The sequence below is a fragment of the Crotalus tigris genome, unplaced genomic scaffold (genome assembly GCF_016545835.1).
Source record: "Crotalus tigris isolate CLP2741 ecotype Arizona unplaced genomic scaffold, ASM1654583v1 scf7180000017666.27876245, whole genome shotgun sequence".
Classification (NCBI taxonomy): domain Eukaryota; kingdom Metazoa; phylum Chordata; class Lepidosauria; order Squamata; family Viperidae; genus Crotalus; species Crotalus tigris.
This window is the reverse complement of record NW_024096551.1, coordinates 4,203,516-4,219,604: the sequence shown is the minus strand read 5'-3', so window position 1 is coordinate 4,219,604 and position 16,089 is coordinate 4,203,516. Positions and strand designations below refer to the sequence as shown.

Sequence of the window (16,089 nt, the reverse complement as noted above, 5' to 3'; positions counted from 1 at the left end):
TATGTGCACGTGTGCAAATGGACCGTGTGCATGCTCAAAAATGAGCCCCATACGCATGTGCACAAATGGGTTGCGCATGAGTGCATGTGCATACATAAACAGCTGTCACGGGTGCATGCCCACATGTAAATGGCCACACACGAGCACATGCCCACATGCAAATTGGGCTGTGTGGGTGCTAGTGCTGCAAATGGGGTAGCACTAGCACTGGCGGGATGCTATGGGCGGCACTAGTACCTAGCGCTGGTGGATGCTCAGGGCAGCACTAGTGCCGGTGGGATGCTCGGGGGCAGGATTGCACTAGCGCCAGTGGGATGTCAGGGCAGCACTAGCGCCGGTGGGATGCTAGGGGTCGGGTGGCACTAGTGCTGTTGGGACACTTGGGACGGTGTGCTAGCGCCAATGGGATGTTTGGGCTGGCGCTAGCATGAGTGTGAGCCACAATAGTGGGCCATGTCCCACAGATTGGGGACCCCTGGTCTGGAGGAGCTGATAAACATTTGGCAATGGATTTTAAAGAATAAAGTAGAGCATCAACCATTTAAAACCTGAAATGTAAGTGATGTTTTACAGTGTGTCAGTTAGAAAATGATATTGTCAGTCTACATTTGACTATACAAAAACCCATTAAAACAAAATAGGCATTAGCATCCCCTCAAAATTTAACAAGGAGACTTTTAAAATATAACATTACATCTGCTGGTTTAAATAAGAAATATAGGCATTTCTAATTCCTCCACAAGATGGCAGGCTTTACGGGATTTCTTTTGGATAAATGCTGTCATTTAGCTATGCATATTTTTTAAAAAGGCAGACATGTAAGCTCAGTGGCATAAATACACTCACGGTAGGATGGCTTTCATATGGAAAAATATAAAAATAAAATTGGCTTCATTGAAGGAACATTCCCCCAGAGGAACCTATGCATTTTTTTTTATTGAAAGTTTTTTAAATTTTACAAAACAAATCCCCTCCCCGAAACCCCCCCACCCTCCCATACCCTCCCCCCCTCCCCAAACCACCCAAACCCTCCCCCAACCTTCCCAGAGTACAGGCTTAATTAAAATTTTTCAAAAAAAAGAAAAGAAAAACTTAAAACACATATAAATCCTAAACAAATCTAAATACCTTAAATTAAATAGGTTATCTTCTCTAAAAAAATAATAATTACAATCCTTAAACACATTATAATATACTCTAAACATTTTCTAATATCATACTTATAATATTATTCATCATTCTGTATAAACTCCCTCCAAAACACAAATTTAAACATTACTTTCTTTGAACATCTATACGTACAATATAAATCTAATCTCTCCCTCTTTCTTTATCATAAAACAAAAAAAAAATAAACATATAAACCTTCATTATACCATTGAAACAAAACACTTTGAATACTTAAGCTAAATACTTAAACTTAAACTTTAAACAAATTATCTTCTCTTAAAAATAATAATAATACTCTAAACCTTTTACTTATATTCCATCATTCTTTTAAACTCCCTCCAAAATACAAATTTAACATTACTTAAAATTTAAAACATTAAAATCCCCTTATACGGATTTAAATCTTTACCAATAACAAATACCATCTTAAACACATTGTAATATACATCTTTACCAATAACAAATTGCTTAAAAATAATAATAATAATAATAATTAAAAAAAACCCAAACATTGAAGACATTGTAATATACTCCAAACCTATTCATAACATACTTATATCAAATAAATACCTAAACAAAATACTTAAACTTAAACTTCTTATCTAAAATTTTCATTCAGTCTCCATATCAGTCTCTCTTGCCCATAAGCATCGAAAGAAATGCGTTAAAATCTGCCCTTGAAGATCGCTCCCAAAAATTTGTAAGTCCTGGTTCTCCCACAAACTCAGGAACCAATACCTGTGAAGCTTCCTCAAGCTCCTTCTTCTGTTGGTCTTTCTCTTTACGTTTATATGTTACTTTTTCTTTACATTTATATGTTACACAAGTCTCAGGAACCAATACCTGTGAAACTTCCTCAACCTCCTTTTCTTTACGTTTATATGTTGAACAAGTTGTCTTCTGGTCTTTCATCTCTTGTGGAACTTCCTTGAGCTTCTTCTGTTGATCCTTTTCTTTACAGTTATATATTGCATAGGTTATCTTCTGCTCATCCATCTCTACTTGTTGAGGCCTCCCATTTTTAATTAATATAGGCTCTTCAGACTGCAATTCTGGCATTAAAGGTTGCTCCAAAGAATTTATAAATCCTACTTCTCCCTCAGATTCAGGAACCAATACTCGTGGAACTTCCTTAAACTTCTTGTGTTGATCCTTTTCTTTACAATTATATGTTGCACAGATTGTCTTCTGCTCCTCCATCTCTACTTGTTGGGGCCCCTCAAACTGCAATTCTGCCTTTTTTTCTTCCAAAGCTTTAAGCATGGTAGGTGACGATGAGCATACCCCCAGGACCGAAGTATAAAAATCTTTTGCTTTAGAAACAGTATTAAGACTATAACGTATCCCCAGGTAGCTCAACACCATTCCAGTCGGAACATCCCATCTAAACAAAATTTGTCTCTTTTTAAGTTCGTCTGCTAAAAAAGCAAACTCCTTTCTTCTTCTTAAAATTTTTTGTGGGATCTCCTTTAAAATTATAACATCTTGTAAAGCAATTTGAAACCTCTTCTTATAAAAGGCTTGTATAATTTCATTGCGCAGGGATCTTTTCCCAAAGTAAATTACCACGTCTCTTGGCAAATTCTTTTGCTCTGCCACCACAGAGTTAACTCTAAATATCTGATCAATTCCACTAAGTATTTCCTCTTCTTCTCTATTCAGAATCACAGCAAAGTCCTTTGCCACCATCTTTCTCAAATCTCCTTGCACAGACTCATGTAAACCTCTGATTCTTAAGGCATATTCCATTTGTTTATATTGAAGCATAAGAGTCTCATCTTGAAAGTTTTTCATCTCTTTTTCCATACTTTCAAATTTTTCCTCCATCAATTCCAATTTTTCTACTACCTCTTCTACACGAGAATTCAACTTTTCAAGAACAGAGGCAACTCCTTTTAAAGTCAAAACTATCTCTTGCTTCAAAGTCTTATTTTTTTCCTCTAAAATCTCTTTCATTTCTCCCCTAATTTGAAGTATAACATCTCTCATCATATCTTGCATGTCCTTCACCATTGTTGACTGTGGCAAGGAAGAAGGTGAAACTATTAATTTAGATTGTTGCCCTGATGATAACACCGAAGAAGAAGCCACCTTGGAAGCTGTAGAGATTACTGGATGCTTTGGAGCCATCTTAAAAAAAAACTTTACTCCTTCTTAAAAATTGCAAGAATTAAGCAAAAAAAATAAGAAATTAGCTCCATAAATTAAAAAAAAAAAATCCTTGAAGAGGGGATCATTATGATAAAATAAAAAAAGGGAGTTCAAAAAAGAAAAAGGAGAAGAAAAAAAATAATTAAATAGAAAAAATCCATTCCATTTTTTAAAAGTACCAAAAAGTACAAAATACAAAACACAAAAATTAAACAAAAATAATAATACTAACACTCCATTCCAATCATAAAAAAAAACAAAAAAGAAAAAAGGAAAGGGAAAAAAAAAGAAACACCAAAAATGCTTCTAAAATCCATAAAAGCCGATCGCCATTTTCTTTTCACTTTCATCAAAATAAAAAGAAAAAAAGAATAAAACATCATTCCAATCATTAAAAGGAAAAGAAAAAAAAAGAAAAAGGGGAAGAAAAACACCAAAAAAACCTACCGATCACCATTCTAGCTTCCCAAAAGAAAAAAAAGATAGAAAAAACACCGGAAAGTCTGCCGATCGCCATTTTACTTTCCCTTTCAGCAAAAAGTAAAAAATAAAAAGAGGGAATATAAACGTAAAAATAAATCTTTAAACAAAATCCATATAAAGTCAAAGAAAGCAAAAGTTAAATCCTATAGTCAACTCTGTCCGCTTCTAAGAAAAACTCACCAGATCTCTTTAAACGCGGAGGTGGTTGCAACGGCTTGTTTTGTCCCTAGGAACAAAAGCAGCTGGGAAGCGGAGACAGTCTGAACTCCATGGGAGCACTCCTTTCACACCCCCCAAAAAAATATTGGGGGTGCGTAAGTGGCTCTACCACTATTCAGACAACCCTCTTCCCCCCCCTTTGCCCGGGAGGGGGATTTTGAACCGCTGAACAGCTGGTGTCGGCTGTTCATAGCGATTCATTACAATTACCCAGGAGGACGGCTACAAAGTACCTATGCATTTTTCTAAGGTGGCAGAGGTAGGTAGGACAAGAGATCACGACATCCAATTTTAATACTTATTGACTAAGCTAACCATTAGATGACAGCACAGATACCATATTTGCTGTCATCATCATTATCCAGATTTTTGGAGCCCAGGTCTTATTATCCTAGGACACACCCAATGTGTCACTCCAATAGAACATCCTAAACCATCATTGCTTCCATTTCTTACTAAGTATAAATCCCAATAATTGGGACAGGCCTGCTTTTTCCTGTCACCTTCTGCATTCCTGTCCCCTATAGATATTTTGAAACTACAACTGCCAGAATTCCCAGCTAGTGTGTAAAACAGCTGGAGAGGAAAATTACTGAATCTAGGCCCTGAGAATATACTCAGACATGTCACTCACCAGATACCTTTAGAAAGAGACATAATCTTATTAATGATGATGTACATTCTGTAAGCAAAGACATTTTCCCCCTAGGTTCCAATAAAAATACTTTTGCCCAAGGGCTCTGTTGAAGAAAGAACTCTTGGTGATTTCTACTTCATGCATGTTCAACCGGCAACCCACAGCCCACTTGCTGCCCTGAACAATTAGTTATGTGGCCCCACAAGATAATAAAATATTAAAAAATAAAGGAAGTTTGTTATTCATATACATTAACTATAATATATATGTGTGTGTGTGTGTGTGTATGTATGTATGTATATGTGTATATATATGTGTGTGTGTGTGTGTATGTATACACACACACACATACATACATACATACATACATACATATATCCTAAGACAATTCCTTTTCACTCACTGCAGCTCAAGCAAGCCAAAAGGTCAGACAACCATGCTCTACTTGGAGTTAATTCAAGTATATGAAAAAGGAAAAATCTGTGTCCTTCCATTTGTTTTTGTTCATATCACAATCAAGGATTTGCTATTGTTACAAAGAAATGAATCGTCATTAGTGCTGAAGAAGAGAGATTAAATTATCTTATTTTTAATCACTGGCTACCAGAGTATGGGGTTCCCAAGGTTTGTTTCTACCAAGTGAGATGTTTTCTTTTGAACAACAGACCTTCATCCTATTACTTTCACCCTTCATTCTTTAAAAAAAATGGATAAATTTTAGACAAAAGTTCTTTGACCTGACCTGAAGAAATATCCATTCTTTCCCCCTTATTTCCTTCAGAATGGTCTTGTGGTAAAAATCTGTCCTCCCTGTACGGCCCAGCAGGGGGGAAAATGCTCTAGATCAGTGGTTCTTAACCTTCTTGAAAGAATCGCCCCCTTGAGCCAAAGAAGAAGTTGTCATCGCCCCCTCCCCCAACATAACCTCTCAATCGCAACATAGAAATAATTCTTCAATTTATGCAAACACTTTTTTTGTTTTCTTTAAAATTGTCATCAGGACATACCGATGCAAATAATTTATTTCCAGTCTTTTTCCCATATCTCCCATATTCTGGCCAATGGCGTGCCACTGTGTGGGTAGAGGCTGCTGCGCAACGCACATGAAGATAAGCGATGCGTATTCACATATGTATGACATTCTGTACTGATGCTAGCTGGAGGAACATTTGAAAACACAATTCAATCCACTAATAGCGAGCAATCTGATGTGTTCGTACGACAGATACACAGCAATTCACTGAACGAAAAAGTCTCAAAAGTGTCCCCAAAACTTCTTGCTCCATCCCCTCCATATCGCCCCCTTTTCGTTCCTTCGCCCCTGTGTCACCCCTTTTCGTTCCATCGCCCCCCTGAAAAATGAAATCGCCCCCTGGGGAGCAATATCGCCCAGGTTAAGAACCGCTGCTCTAGATGCCCATCCCAAGAGAAATTTTTGGATTAGAAACCAGAGAAGGAGAGTTTAGGGTCCTTCCGGAAGAGCTTGTGCCCTGAGCCAAATACGACCCTCCCCTTATTTCCTTCAGAAAAAAATGGTAAAGATGCTACTCTCTTGGACGACATATTGGCAGGAAGTTCTTTTATCTAGTAATGGTAGCATTCTTTTTATTAATAAGAGCCAACAGCTCTGTTTTTAGTGAGTTGTTCTATTTCAATTTTATGAATATTTGAAAAATCTTTATGTAGTGCAAACCACCTAGAGCCCTATGAGTAAACAGCATACAAATATTTATGGAAGAAAAGAAAATGTTCCAGAAGGAAGTCTACCCTCAATTACTGTTTCCAGAATCTTGATGATTTCTAAGCTTGGGAATTCCCCCCCCCCCCCAGTTTTTGTACTTGGTTTTCAGAAGAAAACAGATGTGATTTGGGATAAATGTTAAGTCAGTAAACATTGGTAGACTGTTGTGTATTTGTCACATAGTTAATCTAATTTGTTTATTTTTAATCTCTTTTTTTCACAAACAGCTATTCAAAGACTTTGAAAGGTTTTTATTTTTCCAAAGCTCTTAGGGTGGTTTGTAGTGGCAATAAAAAGTGTGACTTGAGGAATTGGTTAATGAATTTCATTAGGGCACTTATTTTCCCAAGACCAGTAGCTATTATCAGTGACAATGGAACTTCTAGTCTGAGAACTTCATGTCTTTTGGTTTCCCAGTCAGCTGAGGAATGACACTAGTAAGCAGTTTTGATTTCTCATCTTCCTGATCGTTTTTTTTTTTTTTAGAGAAAGGTTTGATTAGAAAGGGCAGATACGATATTGTTGCCATTACGGAAACATGGTGGGATGAAACTCACACATGGAACACACAGCTAGAGGGATTTAAATTATTTAAAAGAAACAGACCAAATAAAAGAGGAGGTGGAGTTGCTCTCTATATAAGAAATAACTACATCTCCACAGAAATAAAGTACAACAATGATAAAACTGTCTTGAATGCATTTGGGTCAATATAAAAGGGGGGGGGAATGATATTGCCATAGGTGTATACTACAGACCACCCAACCAACAGAGGAATAGGATGAACTTGTTGCTAGTCATCTACTAGGATGTAGAGCACATCACAATAGTTAATGGGGAGACTTTAACTCCCTGACATCAACTGGGAGACAAACTCCGCACCAAGTGGAAGATCAAACAGTTTCCTGGCAAACCTAGCAGACAACTTTGTCTCCCAAAAAGTAGAGAAGGGAACTAGGGGATTAGCCATCTTGGATCTAATTCTCACTAACAGAGATGAAATGATAGACGGTGTTGAAGCCATAGGAACCCTGGGAGGAAGTGATCATGCAATATTAGAATTCAACATTATAGAAGCACAACCAATAGAACACAGTCCAACTAGAGTCTTGGACTTCAAGAGAGCTAATTTCAATAAACTTAGAGAGGGCTTGGGAAGGATTCCATGGATGAGAATCCTCAAGGGGAAAACAACTCAAGAAGCTTGGGAATTTTTGAAAAATGAGATAATAAAAGCACAGTCTAGCACAATACCAACAAAGAGGAAAAATAACAGCTCTCAAAAGAAACCAGCATGGCTGCTAAGAACTCTCTTCAAATTGAAGATAAACGGACAAGTAAGAAGTGGAAAGAGGGGAACATAACTAAGTCAGATATCAGCCAACATAGCCCGCCGCAAAGATGAAGTGAAGAAAGCCAGGCTCAAATGACTGAGGCTTGCGACCAAAGCAAAATAACAAAAAAAGCTTCTTTCAAACATGTAAAAAACACGAAAAACGTGACGTAAATGATTGGTCCGTTAGTGGGTGAAGTGCAAGAAGGTGACGCACAGGGGAGAACGCAGACACTATTTAACTCATTTTTTGCATCTTCTTTACACAAAGGGAAAAAACAGACCAACCTATCAAAAATAGTGCCACAAAAAACAAAACAGAAACACAAGTTAAGATAGGCAAGAAAATGGTTAGGGAGCACCTGTCCAGCCTAGATGAGTTCAAATCGCCAGGACCAGATGGATTACACCCCAGAGTTCTCAAGGAACTGGCAGATGTGATATCGGAGCCACTGAACTATATTTTTCAAAGATCCTGGAACACAGGGGAACTACCAGAGGACTGGAAAAGAGCTGATGTAGTTCCCATCCTCAAAAAAGGAAAAAAATGGATCCAGGAAATTACAGACCTATCAGCCTGACCTCAATACCTGGGAAGATCCTGGAAAAGATAATCAAACAACGAATCAACGAACACCTAGAGGCAAACAAAGTCATTACTAAAAGCCAACATGGGTTTGTCAAAAATAGATCATGCCAGACAAATCTTATTGCATTCTTTGACCAAGTGACAAAATTAGTGGATCAGAGGAATGCTGTGGACATAATTTACTTGGACTTCAGTAAGGCATTTGATAAAGTAGATCACAACCTACTACTTGACAAGATAGAAAAATGTGGGGTAGACAGAACCACCACCAGATGGATCCGTAGCTGGCTGACCGGCCGTACTCAGCGAGTGGTCCTCAATGGAACTGCATCTATATGGAGGGACGTGTGTAGTGGGGTGCCCCAGGGCTCTGTTCTGGGCCCAGTACTCTTCAACATCTTCATCAACGATTTGGATGAAGGGATAGATGGGGAACTCATCAAATTTGCAGATGACACCAAGCTGGCAGGAATAGCCAACACTCCAGAAGACAGGCTTCAGATACAGAAGGATCTGGACAGACTTGAACACTGGGCACTAACTAACAAAATGAAATTCAATGGTGAAAAAAGCAAGGTTCTACATTTAGGCAAGAAAAACCAAATGCACAAGTACAGCATAGGTGGCACCATGCTCAATAGTAGTAACTGTGAGAGGGACCTCGGAGTCCTAGTAGACAATCACCTAAATATGAGCCAGCAGTGTGCGCAGCTGCCAAAAAGGCCAACACAGTGCTAGCTGCATTAACAGAGGGATAGAATCAAGATCACGTGAAGTATTAATACCACTCTTCAATGCCTTGGTAAGGCCACACTTGGAATACTGCATCCAGTTTTGGTCACCACGATGTAAAAAAGATGTTGAGACTCTAGAAAGAGTACAGAGAAGAGCAACAAAGATGATTAGGGGACTGGAGGCTAAAACATATAAGGAACGGTTGCTAGAATTGGGTATGTCTAGTTTAACGAAGAGAAGGACAGGGGGGACATGATAGCAGTATTCCAATATCTCAGGGGCTGCCATAAAGAAGAGGGAATTAAGCTATTTTCCAAAGCACCTGAAGGCAGGACAAGAAGCAACGGGTGGAAACTCATCAATGAGAGAAGCAACCTAGAACTAAGGAGAACCTTCCTGACAGTGAGAACAATTAATCAGTGGAACAGCTTGCCTCCAGAAGCAGTAATGCTCCAACACTGGAAGTTTTTAAGAAGAGACTGGACAGCCATTTGTCCGAAATGGTGTAGGGTTTCCTGCCCGAGCAGGGGGTTGGACTAGATGACCTCCAAGGTCCCTTCCAACTTTACTACTATTACTAGATACATTTATTTGTCTCAAGGGCAACAATCTTGTGATAGCTATATCGGACCTTTAGTCCTGCTTCTAACTGCAACCTAGCTCTAGAGGTTCTGAATTAGTATTTTTCTTGAAGATGTGTGAACTTCAACTCCCAGAATTTCCCAGCCAGCTTACTTAAAGAAACACTGCTCCAAACTTGGAGAAAAAAAGAACAATACATTTTCCCTGAATTTGTCATTGCAGCCCCTGAAAACAGCAGGACCACTGACCTCTCTTTGAACTCGCATCAAGTGCATAGAAAATGAATATATGAATATAGTTCCTGGACTGCTCAGGAGACACAGGTTGAGGGACTTGGGAGCTGTATTCCTTTTCATATTTTCAAAACAGCTTGCCCTTTCACTTTGCTCCTGTGCTTGTCTTGCAGCCATGAATTTCTTCATTGATGCAGCTTGAGATGCTATGCTCAATATATTGTGAAAATGTGAGAGACTTTCTTTAGTTAGCTGTCTACAGCTAATTATGTGTTCTGCCAACAACTAATTGATGGTTACCAGGATCCATTTGCAGTACAAATAGAACTTAGGAAATCTTTCTAGTTTCTTCTTCTGTATTAAGATACCTGTAACTCCCTAAGATAGCATCTGCAGAATTTCATAGTTAATTAATTTGTTAAAAGTATGATTTAAAACCTAATCAAAATAGCTATTGCTGTTTAGTACTACTTTCTGGATTTTTAAAACTCTTTTTCCATCATTTTGTTTCACAGTCTTGCCTTTAACGGCATCACTACAGAAGGAGGTAAAAGCCTTGCAGAAGCGATGAAACACAACAATGGTGTAAATATATTTTGGTAAGGAACTTGGAGGAGATGGGGATAAACTTTACAGAGTCTTGAACATCCTCCTTTTGCAAAAATGGAGGAAGAAATCTGCTTCACAGCATCCTAACCTTCTGGGGAGGGAGGTTAAAAATGTCTTTCTGGCATGTTTGATTTCAGAAACAACCAGAAAAGCTAAGGTCCCATTAAGCTGGATTGATGTATAAGCTTACTCTGAACAACCTATGAAACTTTGGCAGTTTGAGAAGGGGATAGCTTGAAAGATAGCGAGAGATCATGTGTAAACCTGCCTCGATTATGTGTTAACCTGGACATCTTGATAATTTCAAGCTTGGAAAGGCCATGCCCCAGATGGTCACTATCTCTGTCCATCTACACAAAGTAAAACAGGTGACCTGAAACTGTACCCCAACTGATGCAATTCCAGTTGCCAGTATGATTTGGAACCCTACTTTATTTGGCATCCAAATCACATAGAAGACTGCAATTATGCTTATTTTTGGATTAAGCAATATCTAAGCTTTGCTGACATCTGCTTACTGGTTGTTATCAGAAAAAAAAGACACAATTCATTCTAACAGTTGTACTGACTGTATCCCTAAAGCATGTTTTAAAGCTGCTATCAAAAGGAGGCATTCATGTGGAAAGAGTAAACTGCCCAATTTATTTTCGCTGTCAACAAAGAAGGAGAGGAAAGGGGAACTGTGGGCCAAAGCATCATAGGGAGATGAGATCACAACAGTACCCAAGTTCTGGGGACATTAGCTAGGAATGTTGGCCAATCTAAAAGACAAATCACAAGAGGAAAAAGAAGAGGAAAACAAAGATACGCAGGCCATATTCTTATAGTTTTATAGACCCTATTACTTTTGTTATTATAATCTCTTGAGAATGGAAGCAGGGCTACTTGGATGATAACATCTATGAGCAATTGGGATAGAAGATTTGAAACAGAAAGTCTCTCCTATTATATAGGCTTTTATGTAGTTCAATACAGTCCATTTGTTTTGTATTTATTAGACTTTTAAACCATGCCTTTATTATTTTTACACATAACTCAAGGCAGTGAACATATACATAATATCCCTCCTCCTATTTTTTCCACAACAACCACCTGGGTGAGTTGGGCTGAGAAAGAGTCACTGGCCCCAAATCATCCTTTCAGATGGCTTTCATGCCTGAGGCAGGTCTAGAACTCATGGTCTTCTGGTTTGTAGGTCAACACCTTAATCCCTATCCCAAAGTGGCCATGAAATAGGAGTTTCTGATTTCAGACCTTCTGTTGTAGCACGCAGTACAGGCACTCTAAATTAGAATTGCATGTTAATGTGGTCGTTTGGAAGGGATAAGCTAAGGTTTCCCAGGTTGAAGAGAGTAGAAGAGTGGGTACTGAAAGAGTTGAGCCTGTATTCCCAGATCTTGTAATAAAAAAACCTTTCTTCACAAACCTGGAATCAAGAAGAGAAAAAATATCATTGTACTAAAAAAGAGGAAGAAACTGGCAGCTGAGAAAGAAACTGTACTTACTCAGGCTTGCCAAAACAAGGAAATATGCCTGAAGTAAAAGTTGGTGGCAGCTTTAAAAATGACAATAAAGGAATTAGGGCTCTTTCCTTTAAAAAAAAAAAATCCATTCCTAGTGACAAGGAACTTGGGACAGAAAAAAGCATCCTCTCCAAAAAATGTCATTGAAGCAGTTAGTATAAAATATCTTAAAACAATTGATTCTTTTTATTATGCCAAATGATTTCAGTTGTGCACTCAGACTGAAAGAGAACAATTTCCGATTGCTAGATGTTTTTTTATTTCACTCAGATCAGTCCTGAGCCAATACAATCAACAGCAAACTGAGGGAGTTACGATACATAAGATTTTCTTGCTTGCTTCTATATGAGACATGTTAACTTTTGTTGATGGGTTGCAGAAACAATCTGATGTATTATCTTCTACTATATCATACTGTACTGTACTATCTTCTTGAGATGCTACAGTATATATATTGGAAGATTATAGTTGGTGTTGGATTATAGTATCGTGGTAGGATTGGAATTCTTGAAGTCGGAGTTGTCTGAGATTATTGGTAGTTATACTCTGCCCTGTTTGGAAAGGATGAGGTTGGCACATTAGTTCTGCTTATGATACACTTCTCATCTGGGCAGCAGAAGTATGAAACACTTAAGTCTGATATGCTTAGTAAATAAATAAAAACCAGACCATTCTGCTCTTTTATTCTGCTGGAGTTCTAACAATGAATTGCTGATTGTGACCAGTACAATAAACAAAAGTTGTCTCTAGAACAGCCAGTCCTGTCACTACCAAAATGGGCAGATGGCTTTTAAAGATATCCTAAATGGTGCCCAGAATCTGGTGCAAAACTCTAGGGAACAATGGCTACAGCACTTGAACAATATGAACAAGAAGTTACTAGAGGTGAGACAGAATATATTTTTCCTTGGTGCAGCTACAGTCATTAGGAACTGTAAGTAGGTACGTAGATACTGTTCCTGATTCATCTGAATAATGTGTCAATAATAACATATTGAGGGTACATCAGAAATGAAAGCAAGAACAGAATCATGAGGAGAGGCAGAAGAGAGTGACCTGTTATAGGTCAGGATGGTCAACTGCTAGAACTTCAAGGGAGCATTGTTTTTGAAGTGAAAATATAGTGCAGTTTTTTTTTTTTGTTACTAGTCTTATATGTCCTCAGTATTCACATCCCATGAATAATTGAAGGTGATCCCTGCATTTAGATATTTTCTTTCTTTTTTCTGATCTATGGGCAGAAATAGGATCATGGCTTAGGAAAGGTAATAAGTCCCTGAGTTATGCTGTATTTGTAATGCTTTTCTGGAATGACTGGAAAAAAATATTTTCTTTGAAATGCCACATCAGATCATTGGAATATATCTACAGGGTAATTGAGGGAAAGCTAACTGGACTTGCTGATGTTTACTGGAAATTCTTAGACCCCTTCATTCCCATTTTTACCCCAGGCATTTTCCAAATCTTCTTTGAGTGATTTACATAGTTGTGTATAATAACAGTGACAAAAACAAAAAGTTTTCAGGACACATAGAAATGACTTTGAATGAGGGAGTAAGTTGGTTCTCTGGTCTGAGTGACCTCTTACTTTCTCAACCAAGCAGTGAACAAAATGAAACTGTGTCATCTAGTTATGCTTTCAAAGGCAGTTATACACAATAGAAATTGCATAGTGCTTGGCAGACAGACAGATTGGACTGAAAAGAGTTTTCTTTAAATCCATTTTGGCTTGCCAGGATTTTTGATAATATGGTATCAAAATTAGCAACTAAGACAAGAATGACAATGTTTTTAACTGCTCAACTATCATTCATTCACTTGACTGAAACCCTTTTGTTTTGTATTCTTGACTAGGCTAACAAAAAATGAGTTGGATGATGAAGCAGCTGAGAGTTTTGCTGAAATGGTAAAGGTTAACAAGAGATTGGGCCATCTGTGGTGAGTTACGCTGGTTTATGAAGAACGCATTTTTAGTCATGGCTGGGGGCAGTAAACCATATTTTAAGCACTAATAATAATTCTGTAGGAAGATCCATAATTGGTTATTTAAAGTATTTTGACTGAAAGATCCATTTAATGTTATATATTTTTGTATTTATTATTTGCAGTCCACGCTATCCCAGTGGATATCAGGACATGTTACAAATGAGAAAATCAAGAAAAACCAACATATGACAAACACAGAAAAACAACACCGAACAGTAATATCCTCATTACTGAAGCAAAATAGGGAAGACCATTTGATGGTCTTTAAAACTGTTAGTTGTTAACACAGGTGTTAAGTAACCTTTCTGGATGCATACCCCATTTGGAATTTCAGAAGCATGTCACAAAATGGCCCCTTCAGAGAAGCATACATGTTCACAAAATGCACATGGGCAATCTCCAAGCACTTTCCTAGCAAAATAGGTGAGCTGGCTCTCCATCCTTATCTCTAATGACAGACCTCAACCAGTGGGAAGGGAGGCAGGGGCGAGTAGCAAAAATGATCACAAATCACATTCTATCCCTTACATGCTTTTTGTACATATGTACAGATAGGTGAGGCTTATGACATAATGCTTCATCATTTTGGCATCATTATGGTGACAAAGAGGTGCTGGGGCTTCTAGGCTTCTCACCATCCCAGCTCATTTGGTCTTCCTTCAGGGTAGATGAGCACATTACCAGCATGAGAAGCATTCTTATAAATAGGACACTATAAGCTGCCCTTTGCTTTGAAGTGTGACAGCTTCCTATTTATCCATCTGTCTATATTTAAATTAAAATCAGGTGGAGCAGAGAGCTGAGCCTGGCAGGCACCAGCTTGCCTATCTCTGCACTCGTAAGATACCAAGTTTAGATAATCAACTGAAATGGTGGCTAGACATGTTGACATCATCTTCTTAAAAGCCAGGGATAAATTAGTGTTACCACTTTACATATGATTACATTATCAAAGGAGTAATTCTTCTTATGACTATTGTTAACTAATAGTTTGGAAGTCTGATGCCAGAGAGGAACAGCCAATGGTGGGATTCAGCCAGTTCGCACCACTTCAGCAGAACCAGTAGCTAGTTTTTTGTTGGCCAGGCCTAGAATGGACTTCCGGAAGCAGCATCCACACAGAGAACCGGTTGTTCATAAATTTAAATCCTACCACTGGGAGCAGCCCATAGACTTGAAATATTGTAGACCTTGAATCTGTCTCTCATCAATTCTTTTCTTCATCCAAGTTTCTGTCTGTCCCATTTTATACTATTGAGTTTCTGTCTCATACTTTCTCAGGACTTAATAATCTTTTTGTAAACCCCACCCCCCCTTTAACTGCTGGCTCACTCTGTCCCTACCCCAAAGACCAGCTCTACACTCCTTCACACATTTAACTCTGAAAGAAATCATATGAAAAGACGAAGGGATGACGAGGCAAAAAAAAAAAAACATTCTCCAAACTATACACCAGTTCTAAAAGTTTAATTCTAGTTCTTAAGTAATGTCCAGTTCAAGAAGGGGGAGAGCCTGATTGAGTTGATTTCTCAGCAGACTGGAGCTATTGCATTGCTTCCTCTTTATTCTCTTCTTTTCTCCTGCCTGATAAAATGGCTGTTGTTCTGCAGGCTGATGTACCTTTGGGCTCTGAGCTAGGTGACTCAAACCATTAGGTGTTTCTATGAATCAAACTGGCCACCAGGGTTAATAAATTTCAGTAACTTAGATGTTATTTCTTCTTCTTCACATCTGTCCCTTTGCTTGTTTTTACATTTCTGGTCTGCTTTTTAATTCAACTCAATCCTCAAGACCGTTTACAAAAACAAGAAGCAGAACAAAAGACAAACACCAGGCAAACAAGCTCCAGTAAAAACAGTCATTAAAAAGATTTGTACAAGGCCATAAACAATAATGGGGGGGAGGCTGCCCACTCATCATTTGTTTGTTATGCCTTAAGTCAGCAACTCTGTGACTTTCTCACCAGTATGACCAGAGGCAGGACAGGAAAAGATAAAACAGAATTTCTGGGTTCAGTTGGTCTGCTGGACTTATGACTGAATTTAGATTAAGCTACATCTAGGTGTACTGCCTTTCTGCCAATGCACTCAATCAAGAT

General features: G+C 38.3%; 1 protein-coding gene across 7 annotated transcripts in view; it reads left to right on the top strand.

Annotated features, from left to right (window-relative positions):
- Window positions 1–16,089, top strand: part of NOD1 (nucleotide binding oligomerization domain containing 1) — a 45,239-nt gene that overhangs the window by 23,551 nt on the left and 5,599 nt on the right. For 5 of the 7 annotated variants that reach the window (XM_039336258.1, XM_039336260.1, XM_039336262.1 and 2 more), the window contains 2 exons: window positions 10,389–10,472; window positions 13,860–13,943. In XM_039336258.1, the coding sequence (XP_039192192.1) occupies window positions 10,389–10,472; window positions 13,860–13,943 (168 nt within the window). Of the gene's footprint in view, window positions 1–10,388; window positions 10,473–13,859; window positions 13,944–16,089 lie in introns of those variants that run through there. The other 2 variants (XR_005555892.1, XR_005555891.1) reach the window with 1 other exon arrangement.